The sequence below is a fragment of the Myotis daubentonii genome, chromosome 4 (assembly GCF_963259705.1).
Source record: "Myotis daubentonii chromosome 4, mMyoDau2.1, whole genome shotgun sequence".
NCBI classification, from domain to species: Eukaryota; Metazoa; Chordata; class Mammalia; order Chiroptera; family Vespertilionidae; genus Myotis; species Myotis daubentonii.
The window spans coordinates 110,510,821-110,530,694 of NC_081843.1; the positions used below are offsets into that span (position 1 = coordinate 110,510,821).

The window sequence follows — 19,874 nt, forward strand, 5'->3', positions numbered from 1 at the left end:
ATATAAGTAGAAATCTCACAAACAATTCAGTTTTTTCAATAAATAATTTAGAGGAAACCTTTCAAGACAGTTTATCACAAAATGAAGAACACATCAACCAATGTCATCCCAATAAATTTAATTAAAATTACCAAAATGAGTAATAATGGGAACTTTAAGAAATCTATTAACAAAGTAGGACAAAGTAGAAATTATCTTGTGCACATCACTAAATGACTCAGCATATTACCTTAAATAATTATTTTTATGAAATTCAACTAACATTATAACTGATCATAAATGGTAGGAAAGTTTCCTTTTAAGTACTAACAGTCTACAATTATTGTCCTTATACTTAAAAATATGAATATTGGTAAAATACTGTCACAATTTCAGAATAAAAATACCAGAAGTCTGATTTAATAAAATCCTATATAATAAAAGATTAATATGCAAATCAACCAAATGGAGGAACGACTGGTCACTATGACATGCACTGACAACCAGGGGGCAGACACTCAATGCAGGAGCTGCCCCCTGGTGGTCAGTGCACTCCCACAGGGGGAGCGCTGCTCAGCCAGAAGCCCTGAGCCAGGCTCATGGCTGGTGAGTGCAGCAGCGGTAATGGGAGCCTTTCCTGCCTCTGAGGCAGCGCTAAGAATGTCTGACTGCCAGCTTAGGTCCGCATGCCCTGAGGGCTCCTAAACTGTGAGAAGGCGCAGGCTGAGCTGAGGGGCCCCTCCCCGCCCCCCGAGTGCACAAATTTCATGCACTGGGCCTCTAGTGTAAATATCTATAACAATAAAAGCACAATATGCTAATTAGACCAGACGTCCTTCCAGACAACCTTCTGGACAAAGCCAGGGCTGCAAGGGAAGCCCAGGTCCCTGGTGCCAGAGGGACGCCCGGGTCCTGGGTGCCAGAGGGAAGCCGGTGCTGGCAGCCGGGGCAAGAAAGGCCTACTCTTTTATGGATTTCATGCATTGGGCCTCTAGTAATATCAATAATTATTTAGAAATAATTTCTTAAGGCAGTAACTCTTAAACACTTTAGTTTCAAGACTACATTCTTAGAATCCATGGAGGATCCCAAAATGCAGTAGTTTATGTGAGTCATATGTATCAACATTTATCATAGTAGAAATTAAAACTAAGGCATTTTAAATTATTTATTGTGTGCTTCATTTAAAATAACATTTAATAAATATTTTTATGAAAACAGTATTTTCAAAAGCAAAAAATTTAGTGAGAATGTCACTGTTAATATCCTTGTCTATTAATTATATTATTTATGGCATTTCTGGGCCTATTCTATTTATTGATGTTTCACACTCATATTGGATGTATTTTCTTACTTCTTTACATGTCAGGCAACTAGAAAAAGGTAGCTTAATTATAAAGAGAAAGCAAGATAATTTTATTCTTTTATTAATTCACTAGGGGGCCGGTGCACGAAATTCGTGCACTGGGTGTGTGTGTGTGTGTGTGTGTGTGTGTGTGTGTGTGTGTGTGTGTGTAGAGTGTCCCTCAGCCCAGCCTGCCCCTCTCACATACTGGGAGCCCTCAGGCGTTGACCCCCATCACCCTCCAATCGCAGGATATGCCCCTTGCCCAGGCCTGACGCCTCTGACAGAGGTGTCAGGCCTGGGCAGGGGACCCTCATTTCCCCCCATCACTGGTTCTGCCCCCAGCCCAGGCCTGATGCCTCTGGCCCAGGCGTCAGGCCTGGGCAGGGGACCCCCAAACCTCTCCGATTGCTGGCTCTGCCCCTTGCCCAGGCCTGATGCCTCGGCCAGAGGCGTAGACCCCCATCACCCTCCGATCGCCTGATCGGCCCCTTGCCCAGGCCTGACGCCTCCGCCATTGGTGTCAGGCTTGGACAGGGGACCCCCATCTCCCCCAATCACTGGCTCTGGCCCCCGCCCAGGCCTGAGGCCTCTGGCCCAGGAATCATGCCTGGGCAGGGGACCCCCATCTCCCTCTGATCACTTGCTCCACCCCCCACCCAAGCCTGACGTCTCTGACCCAGGCTTTAGGCCTGGGCAAGGGGACCATCGTATCCCCCCAATCCCCGGCTCCGCCCCCCACCCAGGCCTGATACCTCGGCCAGAGGAGTTGATCCTCATCACCCTCCGATCACCAATCACCGGATCGGCCCCTTGACCAGGCCTGAGGCCACCGGCAGAGGTGTCAGGCCTGGGCAGGGGACCCCAGCTCCCTGCGGTTGCAGGCTCCTCCCCTGCCCCTGCAGGACACCTCTGGCTGAGGCGTTCGGCTCGGGCAGCGGGGACCCGCAGCTGCAGTGGCCCCACGATCGTGGGCTTCACTTTAGGCCCAGGCAAGGGACCCCTAGCTCCCGGGACTGCCAGCTTCGACCGTGCCCAGCTCCCATCGCTGGCTCCACCCCTACTTCCTGCTATCACTGGCCAGGGCGGAAAAGGCGCCTGATTCTCCGATCATGGCTGGGGGGCAGGGCAAAGGCGGCCCCAGGGCCGCCTTTGCCCTGCCCCCCAGCTCTTAGCTCCCCCCTGGGTTTCCGATCACTGTCAGCGGCAGGGGGCTTCTTCCTGCTTTCCCTTTCGCCTCCCTGCATTGTGCCAACATATGCAAATTTGCCGCCATCTTGTTGGCAGTTAACTGCCAATCTTAGTTGGCAGTTAATTTGCATATAGCCCTGATTAGCCAATGAAAAGGGTAGCCCCGTACGCCAATTACCATTTTTCTCTTTTATTAGTGTAGATAAGCAAATTTCATTCATTCAACTACCACTTTTTAATGGGTTTTGTAATAAGATAAAATTATTTCATCTTAACTTTTAAATAAATATAACAATATAAAAAATAATCTATACATCTCAGTAATACAAACTTAGAACAATACAGTGACTATTTTATGTTCACTTCTTATCTCAACATTCATCTGAAAAATTAATTCAGGCTTTTACTGATATAAAAATAAAGCTAAGAGTAATGAGAAATTTTCCCACACCATAAAAAAGAAAACTGTACTTGAGTTTCATTTCTTTCTTTCACTTGTAATGTTCTTATATCAGAGAAGAAGAGGTTTTAAAGCCAACAATAACAACAATAATAATTGTTCCTATCTTAAATGAAACTCAATGGCTATTTTGGCTGAAGAGGAAAATAATCTTTTCTTAATGTCTATAGTGTTTGTGTTATCAGTTGATTGTATTCTTAATACATGTTATCTTTGTAGTTCACTTTTCTTTAAGAGCACTGTTATTGAGAGAAAAGAATCAAAATTTTTAAACTTACTGTTTTAGTGCCATGCTTTAGCGTTATCTCATGAGAATCAGGGATCTTTTGAACAGGATTCTAAAAAAAGAAAATTCCATGACATTGATGAGTACTATAACATGCCACATTCACAGGAAAGATAATTTTTAAAAATTGCATCACTGATGTTTTAACACAAGCTTAAAAAAATCAGGAAATTAAAAGTGTAAGGATATCTTATTTCTGCATATCTAGATAGGTCGCAATTGGTCATTTTGAGCTGATAATGAATTTATCTTAAAGCTCTTAAAACAATAAACCTAGATTGCATGAAACCATAAGGCCCTCTCATCATCCAAAATATTTAAAGTCTGCTTTTCATTGGTACTCTGGCATACCTTAAAGTAGTTGTGCATTTAATTTATAATAGACAACAAAATCTACACAGGGTGTGTGTGTGTGTGTGTGTATATATATATATATATATATACATATATATATATATATATATATATATATATATATTAAGTATACTTGTGTGAGGGCTGAGAACAGATCAAATGTTTCACTTAGAGAAGAATCTATTATGGCCTGTGCCTAATTTCGTAAGTAGTACCTTTCTAATCACTAAGGAAACCGAAACACTGTCACCAAAATGGGGTGATGAAAATTATTTCACTGATTTCAATGCAGAATGTGCCTATATATAGACAATTTCTGACATTGAAAGAAAAATCTTACAAGAACACAGAACAACGTAGTATTTACATTAGGAGTGAATTAAATGTTTAAATAAATGTTGTTTACATTTAAAATCAAAGTTGTACTGGAAATCATGTAGGGCATAACTCATAAAAAGCCCATATAATTGGCACAACTAAATCATTTAAAATAGTAGCAATCCATCTTTTGGTAACATATCACTTGATGGTGACTGTTCTTTTTCCAGAACTTTTACTAATGACTCTTTGAAATATGACTTAGCGCAAAATTTGCTATAACAGTAAAATATTTTCAAGACTTTCCTGCCAGGGGACATCATAAACTACAAGACTTCAATTAAGTAATTTATTACCAGAATTCCTAACAAGAGCTACAAGTATAATGGAAAAGGGAAAAAGATACCAGTTTTTGTTTTGGTTTGGTTTTAAATCCAACCACAGGATTATTTCCCAGGCTCTTTGGTCTACACCCAATAACAACAATGATAGCAAACATATCTGGAATAACATGAGCAATTCCATCTGACGAACATCCTTGTAATGTTTTCAAAAGACTTGCAAATCAGAAATTTCTGGGGTACAGATGTTGTAAGTTTAAAAAGCAATTTCACTTTTTATATATGGTATATATGTTTTACTGTACACCATATATAGTGTGGTACTATAACCCGTAGTAAAAGTCTACCTAGTCACACAGGTCTACCACAAGCGGCTAGGAGTTAGAGCCAACCAGGAGCTTGAAATGAGTGCTTTCTACCAGTGCACTCCCTATGTCTTAAATATTGCCGGAAGAAAAGATAATTTCCTATATAATTATTTTTTAAATATATTTTTATTGATTTCAGAGAGGAAGGAAGAAGGAGATAGAAATATCAATGATGAGAGGGACTCATTGATTGGCTGCCTCCTGCATGCCCCACACTGTAAATCGAGTCACAACTCAGGCATGTGCCCTGACCAGGGATCGAACTGTAATCTCCTAGTTCCGTGTTTGGCAAACTGTGGCTCGCGAGCGACATGCGGCTCTTTGGCCCCTTGAGTGTGGCTCTTCCTAAACCTTAGGAGTACCCTAATTAAGTTAATAACAATGTACCTACCTATATAGTTTAAGTTTAAAAAATTTGGCTCTCAAAAGAAATTTAAATCATTGTACTGTTGATATTTGGCTCTGTTGACTAATGAGTTTGCCGACCTCTGTCCTAGTTCATAGGTCAACGCTCAACCACTGAGCCATGCCAGCTGGGCCCTATGTAATTCTCATAATTGGTTCCAATCCTTCAATTAGTAGTATTACCATACCACCTTTAAATTACCTTCAAGCTATTCAATGCCACATGGCAAGCTGCAAATCTTGGGGAATATTTCTCAGTAACATGACTTATGAATACATGGTTAAATAACTTTTTATACTTGTGTGAGAGCTGAGAAACTTAAAAAAGGATAGTTCATTCTTATATTTTATAAGAAACTAGTGGCCCAGTGCACGGATTCATGCACATTGAAAGGAAATCAATTAAAGAAATATTTTAATATCACTATTCGCCCTTTCTCTATAATAGAAGTGTCAACCAAATTCATGATCGACAATGACAGATCGAAACGCACGTGTGTGATTGGTGCCAGTGAGAGCTTTATATATATAGATAAACTTGCTTAATTAGACCCTCTTTCTGATTTAGCTAAACTTTTTCCAGCCCAGTGAAGCACCCCAACTTCTCTTTCAGGTAACTGTCAGAAACACAGCAATAAGTAGCAACACAAAGCAGATTATTATTGTAGATCACGCAGGGAAAACAAAGGGTGAAATATTTAACTGTAGCAGTGTTTGACTATATTCTGTGCAGTGAGAAAACCTTAAGTCATTTTCAAGTTCCACCATTTCTTACTTCTTTTCAGTCGGGTCAAGTTTCTAAACTTCCTACATCTCCTTTTTCCAGCTAATGAAAAGAAAATAGGATTCTACAGAGTCTCCTATCTACCTACTCAAGGACTTCTATGAGGATCAAATGAGATGAAGCACAGGAAAACGCTTCACAGACATTTGGTTAAAGTGTAAAATGTTTGCACCTGGTTATAAAGCAAGTTGCGTTCCTGGGCTAAAGGAACTCCAAGGAGGCTAGTCGCTAGGGAGAGAAAGCCAGGCATTGCTACTTGACATCAGTACCTGGCGCCCACAGCCACCCTTTATGGGTTGGGCTGGGCTGTGGGCCGCATTTTGCACCATGGGGTCTCGGAAGCATTGGCTGATTTGGTGGGGTGTCACTCCGGGTGGTGGCAGGGCCTGTGTCCCACTTGGGGGAAGTCGAGTGTTGCTTTGTGGGCACCAGGTCCGTATGCCATTTATTGTTAAATGGCCTGTTGCTAGGAAGAGGAGGCTGAACGTTGCTACATGATGTCATTACCCAGCGCCCACAGCCCCCGTTTCCAGGCTGGGCTGGGCTGTGGGCCATATTTTGCGCAGCGTTGGCTGCAATTTGGTGAGCTGTCGCTCCAGGGTGGTAGCGGGGCCTGTGTCCCACTTGGGGAAAGCCGAGTATTGCTTTGTTGGCGCCAGGTCCACAGTGCTGCTTCTTTGTAAATGACCAGTATGCATCAAAGCAGCTCCTACGTTGAGCGTCTTCCCCCTGGTGGTCAGTGTGCATCACAGCAACCGGTCAGATGGACACTTAGCATAGTAGCCTTTTATATAGAGAGACTAGTGGCCCGGTGCACGAAATTCATGCACAGGGGGTGGGGTTCCCTCAGTCCAGCCTGCACCCTCTCCAATTGGGGACCCCTTGGGGGATGTCCAAATGCCGGTTTAGGCCTAATCCCACAGACAGTCGGACATCCCTCTCGCAATCTGGGACCACTGGCTCCTAACCACTCACCTGCCTGCCTGCCTGATTGCCCCTAACTGCCTCTGCCTGCCTGCCTGATTGCCCCTAACCCCTCTGCCTGCCTGCCTGATCGCCCCTAACCTCTCTGCCCGCCTCCCTGATCACCCCTAACTGCCCTCCCCTGCCAGCCTTATCTCACCCCCAGCTGCTCTCCCCTACAGGCCTAAGCTTCCCCTCAACTGCCTCTACCTGCCTGATCACCCCTAACTGCCCTCCCCTGCTGGCCTGATCTCACCCCCAACTACCATCCCCTGCCAGCCTGATCGCCTCTAACTGCCCTCCCATGCAGACCTGATCTCGCTCCCATCTGCCCTCCCCTGCCGGCCTGATCTTGCCCCCAAATGCCCTCTTCTGCCAGCCTGATCACCCCTAGCTACTTCTGCCTCAGCCCCCATCACCAAGGAAGTCGGACATCAGGAAGATGGCCAGTTGACCCAGTCTAATTAGCATATCACCCTTTTATTAGTATAGACAGATTATATAGGATAGTATTGCTTAAATGGGGGGGAGCCTTTTTCAGCAGGAGAAGATGCTCTTGTCAGACAAAAATACATAATCCCTATATCTGGACTGATAGCCAGCCATATGCACTATACTGCCAAACCAGTCATTAAAAAATTGAACTGCTTTCTTACACCTTACACCAAACAGCTGTTGCCCTTAAAACCCCTCCTCAGCCCCCACCTTAGGTTCTGCCTTCACAGTTCACCCAGATTTGTTTCTGAATGGTCGGTTTCTATGCCAGTCAGTATCAAAAGTTCTGCCTCCTAGGCAGCCATTGGTTCCTCCCAGTTCACCCAGATTTGGTTCTGATTGGTCGGTTTCTATGCTAGTCAGTGTCTCCGGGCCTATTTCTGGGCCTAATCAGAGAGGCGGGGCTGATCAGCAGCCCCCGCAGAGACCTGGAGGGAAAGAGGCGCAGCTACCGGCCAGGCCCGGAGAGAAAGAGAGAGGGAAGGGCTGATCAACACCTGCCACGGAGGCTACAGATCAGACCCTGCTTCTCTCTTCAGACCTGATCCACAGCCCCCTAGGCAGTCAGTGCTGGGTCGCCACGCCTGCAGCAGCGGCAGTCAGTGCTGACTTCCAGTTGGTCGAGCCTTCAGTCATTTTGGATGTTACGGACCCTGGGATTTTATATATTAGGATTATATTATTGTTTTTAAACTCCATGACATTATCAATAAACACAAACAAGACCATTTTCTGTTTACCACACAACAATGGGCAGTAATAAGCCAACAGGATTTATATCAAAGGACACATTTATTTTCAGCAGCTACCATGACATGTCTTATCATTTCCTAATACCCTAAACATTTTTTTTATTTTACTTTCTTTTTCAATTACTTACAGTTTACTTTCAACATTATTTTGTATTGGTTTCAGGTGTACTGCATGATGGTTAGACAATCAGATACTTTACAAAGTGTTGCCCTGATACTTCCTGTACCCACCTGGCACCATACATAGTTATTCCAATACTAGTGGCCTGGTGCATGAAATTCGTGCACAGGAGTGGGGGGTGCCCGGCCTGCACCCTCTCACAATCCTAGACCGCTGGCTCCTAACCGCTCACCTGCCCGCCTGATCACCCCTAACCACTCTGCATGCCAGCCTGCTAACCCCCAACTGCCCCCCCACCGGCCTTCTCACCCCCAACTGTCCCCCATTGCTGGCCTGATTGCCCCCAAGTGCCCCCCCACCAGCCTGATCACCCCCAACTGCACCCGCCCTGCTGGCCTGATCACCCCCAACTGCCCCCCCCGCCAGTCTTCTCACCCCCTACTGCCCCCCCTGCCAGCCTGTTCACCCCCTACTGTCCCCCCGCCAGCCTGCTTGGCCCCAACTTCCCCCCCTACCAGCCTGCTAGCTCCCAACTACCCCTTAGCCAACATGCTTGCCCCAAACTGTCCGTCCCACTAGCCTGATCACACCCAATTGCCCCCTATTGCCACCCCCTGCCAGCCTGCTTGGTCCCAACTGACACCCCCCTACCCGCTGGCCTGTTCACCCCCAACTGCCCCCCTGACGACCTGATTGCCCCCAACTGCCCCCCCTCTGCTGGCCTGATCACCCCCAACTGCCCTCCCCTCTGCCTCGGCCCTTCCACTATGGCTTTGTCTGGGCGGTGGCCATGGAGCTAGCTGGGGCGACCAAAGAAGCCAAGCCTCCTGCCCGCTCTGCCGGCTCCGTGGCTTCAGCCAGCGCCTCCATCTTTGTCACGTCAATTTGCATATTCTCTCCTTATTGGCTGTGGGCACTGCCATCTTTACTGCAAAGTGATGGTTAATTTGCATATTACTCTTTTATTAGATAGGATTGTTACTATATTCCCTATGCTGTGCTTTACATCCCTATGACTATTTTGTACCATCCAATTAGTGCTTCTTAATACATTCACCTCTTTCACCCAGTCCCCCAACTCCCTTCCTCTCTGGTAACCACCCTAAAGTTTTATATTTCTTACTAGAGGCCGTGCATGACATTCGTGCACTCAGGAGGGGGGCGGTGTCCCTCAGCCTGGCCTGCGCCCTTTAGCAGTCTGGGATCCCTCGGGGAATGTCCGACTGACAGGGAGTGGGCCTAAGCCACAGTCGGACATCCTTAGTGCTGCTGAAGAGGCAGGAGAGAGTCCCACCACCGCTGCTGTGCTCGCCAGCCTTCAGCCCAGCTTGTGGCTGAGCAGCACTCCCGCTGTGGGAGTGCACTGACCAGAAGGGAGCAGCTCCCGCATTGAGTGTCTGCCCCCTGGTGGTCAGTACACGTCATAGTGACCAGTCATTTTGCCACTCAGTCGATTTGCATATTACCCTTTTATTATACAGGATAAGCTTACTAGAGGGCTGGTGCACAACATTCATGCACTAGGGGAGGGGGGGAGTACTCAGCCCAGCCTGTGCCCTCTCGCAATCCGGGACCCCTCGGGGGATGTCTGCCAAGGGGTCCTTAGCACTGCCATGAAGGCGGGAGAGGCTACCACCACCACCGCTGTGCTCACCAGCCTTGAGCCCAGCTTCTGGCTGAGTGGTGCCTGTGGGAGCGCACTGACCACCAGAGAGCAGCTCCTGCGTTGAGTGTCTGCCCCCTGGTAGTCAGTGCACATATTAGAGACCGGTCATCCCACCGTTTGGTTGATTTGCATATTAGGGTTTTATTATATAGGATTTTTATTACTTGAAATCTAAACCGAACTACGTGATTAACTGTGTAGAACCTGGGCATTTTCACTTATAAAAGTGAAAGAGTCAGGCTAGGTAATTCATGACATTCTATGATGGCGTGGTTTACCTTAAGCGTATTCACATCTGGAACTATGAACACTACCCTAGATCCTTCCATGTGGTACATCTTCTTCACTTCCCTCCACATTGCTCATTACCATGATGTTACTTTTTCCATGAAAAAGGTCATTTTTCATTGAAAATATTCACTGGCTCTCCACTGCCTTTAGTAACAATAACTTTTCACAATATTCACATTTTGTTTTAGACACTTTCTATAACATATGACTTATGATTCCAGGTTAAGTTTATAAAATTAATGTTTTTAAGAAGTTTCTGGTCAAAGAGTACAAACTTTCAGTTATAATATGAATTAAGTTCTGGAGATCTAATGTTCATCTTGATGACTGTAGTTAATAATACTGTCCCTTCTGTCCCTTGTCACAAGTTTAAAAACCTCACAACTTGTATAATGTAACCATTTGGGGTCTGCTTTTAACTTGGACTAGTGTAACTCCTTCATGCAATAAACTGAAATTAAAAAAATAAAATAAAAAAATAATACTGCATTATATAGTTGAAATTTGCTAAGATAATAGAATTTGAGTGGTCTCACTACACTCAAAAAAAGAAAAGCTAACTATGTGAGGTGATTAATATGTTAATTAACTTGATTGTGGTGACTATTTTACAAGGTGCTCATATATCAGACCATCACGTTGTATAACTTAAACACATACAACTTTTATTTGTAAATTATACTTCAATAAAGCTGGAAAATAAAAAAATTATCATTAAAAAACAAAAAGTTTCATATATAATTAAAAGTAGATAAACTTTTCTTATAACATACTATTCTCTAAAGCACCTAGCAATATTCCTATGATTTGCAGTGACATCTGTTTTTCACTCATTACTTATTAAAGTACGTAAGAGCCCACCCTTACCCAAAGCATTAACCATTCCAGGTAGGAATGAAAGAACAGAGGGGTTCAGCTTGCCAGGAAAGGGGGGTGGCTGGCGATAACAGAATTAAGGAGGAGCAACTTGGCTTTTTAGGACCCCTACACTGAAGCTCCTCCCTCCCCCTCCTTCATCCCCACCTAAAGAGAATGCTTTCTTTTATACCTTTTACAACTATAAAGGAAGAGGAAGAATTTCACCTGCTCAGACTGGGTCCCTGAGGGTTACCATTTGACCTAGTCCTAAAAAAATCCCCAACTCTATAGTGTTGGTAGCAAAGATTTACACATTCTCACATCTTCCCAACTTGAACTAATTATCCTTTGAAAGCTTGAAGTCCTTAGCCTCTGTCTACAAAGAAAAAGTGTTTGTTAGAATATTTCATTTGGGAAACAAAGCGCCTTTTAATAGTTGAGCAAAGATTAACACAAGCCTCTCAGCTTGCTATCTCCAGAGTTCTCACAGGAGCTAAAAATGTACTCAAATGCCCTGCAACTCAAAGTGCGGTCAACAGAGCAGCACTAGGGACATCACCCAGGAACCTGTAAGAAGTTCTGAATCTCAAGCCTCTCCCCAGACCTTCTCAATCCGAATATGCTTTCGCACAATGTCCCCAAAGATCTATCTGCATGCGCATTAAAGTGTGAGAATAAAGGCTTTCTGAGGTTGTCAATTCACTGCAACACAAGTGCACAGTCTGACTATAGCGTGGTACTACTGCTGAGCTACATTATAGAAACATCTTAAGATACTGTCCATAACCTAAAAAATGATATTCCACTGGAAAACCTTGGAAGTGAATATTAGCAAAATTCCTACTCTATAATCCAATTTTCCAAAACTGACAAGTAACATGGGATATTCCAATTCACACACCCTTCATTCAACAGCTACTCAAAAACAAACAAAACAAAACAAACAAAAAAAAAAACCTCTTACTGTGTTAAAGAGACAGGGCGAGAAGAAAAAGACAAGAATTTGGATTCTGTCTCTGACTAGTGGCAAGAATGAAAAATCCCTTCTTCTTGGAGCCTCTATTTCCTTCCATCTACGGGATATAAATAATAATAGTAACAGCATATACATGCCAGGCACTTTTAAAACAGTGAATAAACTTTTAGTATAATGCCCCGCTGGAGTGGCTCAGTGATAGAACGTCTTCCTGTGCACCAAAAAGCTGCCAGGTTAGTTTCCAGTGTGGGACATGCAGGAGGCAGCTGATTGATGATTCTCTCTCATCATTGATGTTTCTATCTCTCTCTCCTTCTTTCCTCTCTGAAATTAATAAAAAATATGTTTTTAAAAAAAGAGAAAGAAAGGCTCCGTGAGGGAACATACAGAGTTGTTAAAACAGAAAGGTCAGTGTGGACAGAGAAGAGTGAAGGGAATGAAGTCAGAGAAATCTGAAGAGCCAAGTCATGCAGGGCTTTAGAGGTCAAGGCAAGAAACTTTGATTTCTTAATAACGTGACTGGAAGAAATGGGAGGGTTTACTAACAGAAACATGACAAGGGAAGCAAGGAAGTAACAAGAGCTGGTACATGTTTTTAAAAGACTGGATTACTCTGGTGATCAGAAAAATAAACCTCTTATCTACCTCATAGACTTAAATCTTAAATTATAAAGAGGCTACCCTTAATATTACTGCCATTAAGCCTTATCCTATGCAGGAATCTGTTACTGATCTAAAAAGCTTAAAGACAAAATCAAAAATGAAAAAAAAGCAAACACCCAGAAATATCTTTATGTTACTATCAAACCATCAAAGAATATAAAGAATTTTTCTGCACTCTTCTTTTTCCCCCCCAGTAATTATTCTAGCATTAATCGCAACCTAAACATCACTTGTTTCAATTTGTAGCACATCCTGTTCTAAGATTCTTTTTTTTCCCTTCCACTGTAGACAGGAGACAGTTGAAAAAAAGTGGATTCCTGACAAAGCTAAAATGCCTCTATTGCCCCCTAGTGTCCATCGTAAAGAATGAATACCCTCACAAGCCAACTTGAAAATGGTAAGGAATACACACTGGATTTTGGACTAGAGCTTCTAGCATCCTCTGCTGACAGAATCTTGCACATGTAATTAAATTTCTTTGTTTTAAAGAACATTGATTTTCTCTGAAGTTAAAATCACAATGTTTTTAAATTTTTTTCTTTCCAATAAGCTATAGTTAAATTAAAATTAGTCATTAATCAAATACTGTTAATGATGATTAAAACAATGATAAAACCTAGCAACTTAGAGTGCTTAGTATGGGTCAATCCCTACATTTAGTGTTGACATGAATATTCTCATTCTCATATCAACTCCTGGGAACTAAGAATAGAGGGGTTTTTTTTCCATTTTTTACTCTTAAACCGTCCCCATGCCCGAGGGAAAGAAACTGACTGATACAGGTGGTTGGCAATGACCAAGGCCAAAGGGATGAGGAGCCTCGGGCCAGAAGTCACAAAAGTGCAGTGGTGGCCCCAACTTGGACTCCCCACCACAGAACGTGCCAGCCAGGGAGTCAGAGAAAGTTCATGGAAAACAGGTGCTCACCACTAAAAAGTCACTGTTACATCTAGTCTTTAGTTACAGTAATAAAAAGTCAACTTTCAGCTTTCTGTAGTACTGGGAAACAGGATAGCAAGGATAATGAAAATCCTCAATAATCCCAAAGTCTCCATTTAATTATAAGTTACAACCTTCTCTACCTTAAAAAAAAACACACACACAGAATTATGTAGAAGTAATAAATATGATTTAACAATGATTATTCACCTCTTTTCTCTGACCCTACCCACTTAAATTTTTATTCACTTATTAAATTCAGAGAAAAAAATAATAAACCTTCAACTATTAAATACTTCGAGTTATTTAATAGTTGGTGTAGTTTGACAAAGTTCAATAATGATTTTCATATGATTTTCATTTGTATTATATTTGAAAGAACAATTTTATTAATAGTAGTGTATGTAAGTAAATTGGAATAAAGTAAGAATGAGTGAAAAGCAAGTTTGTCATCAAAAGAAATCATAATATACATTAACATTTCCAAACCAAGGACTTCAACACTAACACTAATCCAACTACTAACCAACAACTGAAGTTAAATGCATATAAAAACACACAAAAATAAGGCCCTAGCTCAGCCGTGGGCAAACTAAAAAAAAAAAAAAAAAAAAGACCGTACCCTTTTATGTAATGTTTACTTTGAATTTATATTAGTTCACACAAACACTCCATCCATGCTTTTGTTCTGGCCCTCCGGTCCAGTTTAAGAACCCATTGTGGCCCTCGAGTCAAAAAGTTTGCCCACCCCTGCCCGAGCTGCATAGCTCAGTTAGTTAGAGCATCATCCTGACATCAGGGATGCAGGTTCAATCCCCAGTCTGAGCACATACAAGAATCCACCAATGAATGCATAAATAATTGAAACAACAAAAGGATGTTTCTCTCTGTGTGTCTATTTCTCATCAATAAATAAAAACAAAAAATCATAACCAAGCATTATAATTCTTAATGTAACTACTAATTATGTTCTTTATGTTCTTTTGGAAAACTGATATTTTCCTCCCAATTCTAGTGATATCAAAAACTCATGTTTAAAAAGTTATGTTACGCCGAAACCGGTTTGGCTCAGTGGATAGAGCGTCAGCCTGCGGACTGATGGGTCCCAGGTTCGATTCCGGTCAAGGGCATGTACCTGGGTTGCAGGCACATCGCCAGTAGGAGATGTGCAGGAGGCGGGTGATTGATGTTTCTCTCTCATCGATGTTTCTAACTCTCTCTCTCACTTCCTCTCTATAAAAAATCAATAAAATATGTATTTTTTTAAAAAAAAGTTATGTTACTATTCTGCTCACTGTGATACTGCAGAGAAATTATTCTTCATCACTGCTCAACAAAATAATTGTATATGCTTAATGCTTAATCACCACTTGTATTATTTCATTTCATTTTTTCCAGTTTCTTTGCATTATAGTGTCTCTGTTACTGGTTTTTAAGAGCTTGTTTATGACTAAAGATGTTAACCATTTCTCATGCATTGCAAATGAAATACCATGTTTTTTGTTACTGTTTTACTTTTTGGTTGTATCAAACTTGTATATTAAATATAATCATGATCTGTTTTTAAAGAAAGTTATGTTACTGGGAGGGGGCATAAAGAACTATTTTTATGTGATGGAAATGCCCTATATCTTGTGCATATAATTGTCAAAAACTCATCAAACTGAACCCTTAAAGTACTGTACACATTGCATTTAAATTGCAACTCAATAAAAACCATCACATTTTTCAAAAATTTTTGTGAGACGGCTAAAGAAGAGAAAACTACAACTACTTTTGGTCTCATTTAGCAGGTAGGTTCATAAGCAGTTATACTTTATACAATTAAATTAACCAATTAATGTAACTGGACTGTGGGACAGCTCTCATAATTATTAAACCACTATCTAACGAAAGTATAAGCTTAGGGTAAGGCGCATAGAATGGTCCTTACAGAAATAGGTGTCTAGTTACCTTTCTATGCTCACATTTCCTCGGTTCACACTTCCATCCCACTTCCATTTTCCATTTAAAAACTGGGGATTCATATGTCACAAAGAGAAATCACTCTCAAGGGTCATAAAATAAACTTTTCAATTATAAAAACCAAATATGCTCCATTCCACTTGACAAATATTTACTCTGTATGTACTACATAAAAAACACTGCACTAGAGGTTGTAAGTTTTTCAATGTTACTATATCATTTATATACAAGTCCCTGTATTTCTTACTTTTTTTTTTTTTTTTTTTAGAGAGGGGAAGAGGGAGAGATAGAAACATCAATGATGAGAGAGAATCATTGATTGGCTGCCTATTGCACGACCCCGACTGGGGATGGAGCCCGCAACCAGGGCAAATGCCCCGGACTAGAATAGAACCCAGGACCCTTCAGTCCACAGGCCGACCCTCTATCCACTGAGCCAAACCCGGTAGGGCCAAGTCCCTCTATTTGAGGTCATCACATATGACTGCAAAGGGGAGGCAGAGGAGTTAACACAAGCACACAAGTAATGATTTAACAAGGACAATGGTTAAGTTTGCTATGGAAGGCAGAAACAGGCCTGAGAAGTAACACATGCAGCTGGCAACTGGAGAGGCTGCCTGGAGGAAATCACATTTGAAAAGGCCCCTAAAGGCTGAACAGAATTTTAACAAGCAGAGCCTGGAGGTATGAGAAGGAAACATTAAATTTTTTATCAGTATCTACTCAAAACTAGCAGACTCCTTTCTCAGAGAAAATTAATGGGCAAATAGGAATTGGTGAGGTCGGATACATTTACAAATCAGACCTTCTATTTATTCATTAGCCTATATCAGTGGTCGGCAAACTGCGGCTCGCGAGCCACATGTGGCTCTTTGCCCCCTTGAGTGTGGCTCTTCCACAAAATATCACGTGCGGGTGCACACGTACAGTGCGACTGAAACTTAGCGGCCCATGCGCAGAAGTCGGTATTTTGTGGAAGAGCCACACTCAATGGACCAAAGAGCCGCATGTGGCTTGCAAGCCGCAGTTTGCTGACCACGGGATATTGATGAAACATTAGGCATATCCTTGAAAAACATTCTGAATTCCTGATAGAGGCGGTGCTAAATGGGGACAAATCATATGTAAGTTGTGGAAAACACTAAAAGAGACCAGCGAGCAGGTAAAACACCCTTTAAAATTATATCAGCCCTAACCGGTTTGGCTCAGTGGATAGAGTGTCAGCCTGCGGACTCAAGGGTCCCAGGTTCGATTCCGGTCAAGGGCATGTACCTTAGTTGCGGGCACATCCCCAGTAGGGAGTGTGCAGGAGGCAGCTGATCGATGTTTCTCTCTCATTGATGTTTCTAACTCTCTATCTCTCTCCCTTCCTCTCTGTAAAAAATCAATAAAATATATTTTAAAAATAAAATAAAAATAAAAATGATAGCATCACTCAGCTGAGAAAACACTGCTTATTTATTTCCAGTACAGCTTGCTGCACTACAGGGGCTCATTGCCATGAGGTGAAACCATTTAAAATGCACTGTCTCTGCTAGCTGTCTGACTGGAAATCCTTTTGAAACATTAAGTCATTTTCTTGGGAAAAGGTGCTACCACAGGTTGACTGGGGAATGGCTTACCTGCGGAGCCTTTGCTACAACACAGACTGCAGGTGTTGAGGCAGGGTCCAGCCCAGACCTACTGAGTCCATCTCCAGATTACACAGCCTAAGCAGGCTTATTTCTTCATTACCAAAGGTGATTCTTACAATAAGATTAAGAACCACTGGGTTAAAAAAAAATTATCTTAAAAAATATTTTTCCATTAATTTCAATAATACTTGCTGAAATATTTAGCCACTCAAGTATGTGAACTTGGCCGCTTTCCTACTCAGTAGACTGTCTCAGTGCTTTGCAAGTTTCTGAGCAAGAAAATAATCAAATTATACTCTGAAATCCCCAGAGGGAGTCCTGGCTGCTGTGGTGATTTATTTTCACTCATTTAGGGAATGAGTGCTATTATTTGCAATGTGACATGTGTTACAAATAGTTTAATCGTGAAGCAGTGAGGAAAAGGGGATTGGAATGAAAGATCCTGGAGGCAAAGAGACAAGCTAAGTGGTAGAAAATAAAAGTTTGACCTTAGATATTGAATTTAGAATACTGTTAGAGCTTAAGTGTGGACCTGCTTCATGAGGGGTTAGAAAGCTGGACCTGAAGTTCAAATGAGATGGGGCAATCCTTCAGCTGCTCTGAGTGAATAGGAGTCATGAGGACCAGAAGCCGTAAGAAACTCACCTCGGGACAAATGTGAAATGGTAAGGTAAGCAAGGACACGTCCTCCAGGGATGCTCATGGTTGGAGAAGCATGAGGCACGGGAAGTAGTAAGAGAGACTAGCAGAAAAGTAAGCACTACCAGAGAAGGGGTTTGCCTGCTTTACTCACTGCTGTGTCTGTCCCCAACTCCGGGAAAGTACCCAACTCATAAGAGGTTCTCAATAAATATCAGCTGAATAAACAAAGAGATAGGCCACAGACCAATAGTATAAAGAAATGCCAAAGGAAGAGTTTCAAGGAAGGAGAAGTCACCATTGTCCAAGACTGCAGAGGAGCAGAATGAGAATCGGGAGGGCCTTTGGATTTGGGGGTCTGGAGTTTGTCACTGGAAATCTCTGTGAGAAGAGTTCGGGTGAAGTGGTAAGGGCAGAAAATAACAACAAAGATTTAAGAAGAAAACTGTGGTGATAAAACAGAGGTGGCAAATATACAGCATGTCCCCCAAAAATGTATACACACTTGAACTTTCTATTACATTTTGAAAGGAAATGTATTTTAATAAGCACAGCCTTCATAACTATTCAAAGTGTATATACATTTGGGGGACATCCTATAGACGTTGCTTTTGAGACATTTAGTGATAAAGAGGAGGGAAACTGTATGGCATGAAAGGAAAACTAAGTTAAAGGAAGATTTCAGGATGCTTGCAAATTTAGAGCCAAGTAGGAAAGGAAAAAGCTGAAAGCACAGAAGGAAATAAAAGGCAGAAATGTGATGGTGACGAATCCAAGTACGAGCCCAGCCGGTGTGGCTCAGTGATTGAGTGTTGACCTATGAACCAAGAGGTCAAGGTTTGGTTCCTGGTCAGGGCACATGCCTGGGTTTCGGGCTACATCCCCAAGTAGGGGGTGTGCGGGAGGCAACCAATCAATAATTCTCTCTGATCATTGTTGTTTTTCTCTCTCTCTCCCTCTCCTTTCCTCTCTCTGAAATCAATAAAAACATATCGAAAAAAGAAGCCAGGGAACATTATCTCAATCCATTGAGATTTTGCTTCCCAGCAATTGTTGATAGTTTGACTCAAATAAACTCACAAAAAGTCTAAAAAAAAAAGAAGAAGAAGAAGCAGCCAAGTATGAGAGAAAAAACAGGAGGAAATCAAAGGTACCATAAAATGATTAAGCCTTGATAAGTAGATGGGACAATTCTTACATATCTCAAATTGTAAAAATATAACTAGCATTCTGATATGAGACAATCTTTTATAATTTTGTTTAGAATTACCTCAAACAGATTTCCTTAAGAAACTAAATTCAGTTCCTGAATCAAGAAAAAAATATTGAATAAAAATAAAGGGAAAACCAAGATGGCGGCATAGGTTAACACCAGAGATTGCTGCCTCGAACAACCACTTCAAAAAACAACTAAAGACGGAACGGACATCATCCAGAACCACAGGAAGGCTGGCTGAGTGGAAATTCTACAACTAGGAGGAAAGAGAATATCATACCCAGACTCAGAGGAGGCGCAGTGCTGAAGTGAAATACTGAGGTGCAGAGTGCGAGCGGAGTGGGCTGGTGGCGGAGGGCGCGGTTGTTGTTTTCAATCGGGAGGGAGTTTCAGACTCTGAGCTCCAGATCCGGGCGAGTCTCTAGGGACTCAGACTCAAACGGGAGAAGCGGGACTGTCTGGCTTCGGTAGGAAATTGAAGGCAGCTTTCTCTCCGAGGTTTGCAGCGGTTGCTGGGACTCTGTGAGGCAGAGCCCCTAGGGACGGAACTGAGAGCAGCCATAACTGCTTGCTCCACCCACCCTGTAGATCCCCAGGGACCCGCCCCGTCCAAGCCCTGCGCAGAGCCATTTGCCAAATAGCCTCAGGCAAATGCTAGATTAGCACCGCCGTAGAGATCCAGCACAGAAGCTCTCCCACTGCAGACACAGTGGACTCTCATAGCCAGTTAGCCTGGAGGTCAAATCACCCCCACTATTGCCGACAACAATCAAAGCTTAACTACAACAAGACTGCACACAAAGACCACTAGGGGGTGCACCAAGAAAGCATAAAAAATGCAGAGACAAAGAAACAGGACAAAATT

At 42.6% G+C, this 19,874-nt stretch overlaps 1 protein-coding gene across 1 annotated transcript in view; it reads right to left on the minus strand.

Moving 5' to 3' along the window:
* The window catches only part of WDR70 (WD repeat domain 70), a 209,626-nt gene that overhangs the window by 169,664 nt on the left and 20,088 nt on the right, over positions 1-19,874 (minus strand). Inside the window, exon 6 of the mRNA XM_059694917.1 lies at positions 3,254-3,313. Coding sequence (XP_059550900.1) covers positions 3,254-3,313 — 60 coding nt within the window. The remainder of the gene's footprint in view (positions 1-3,253; positions 3,314-19,874) is intronic.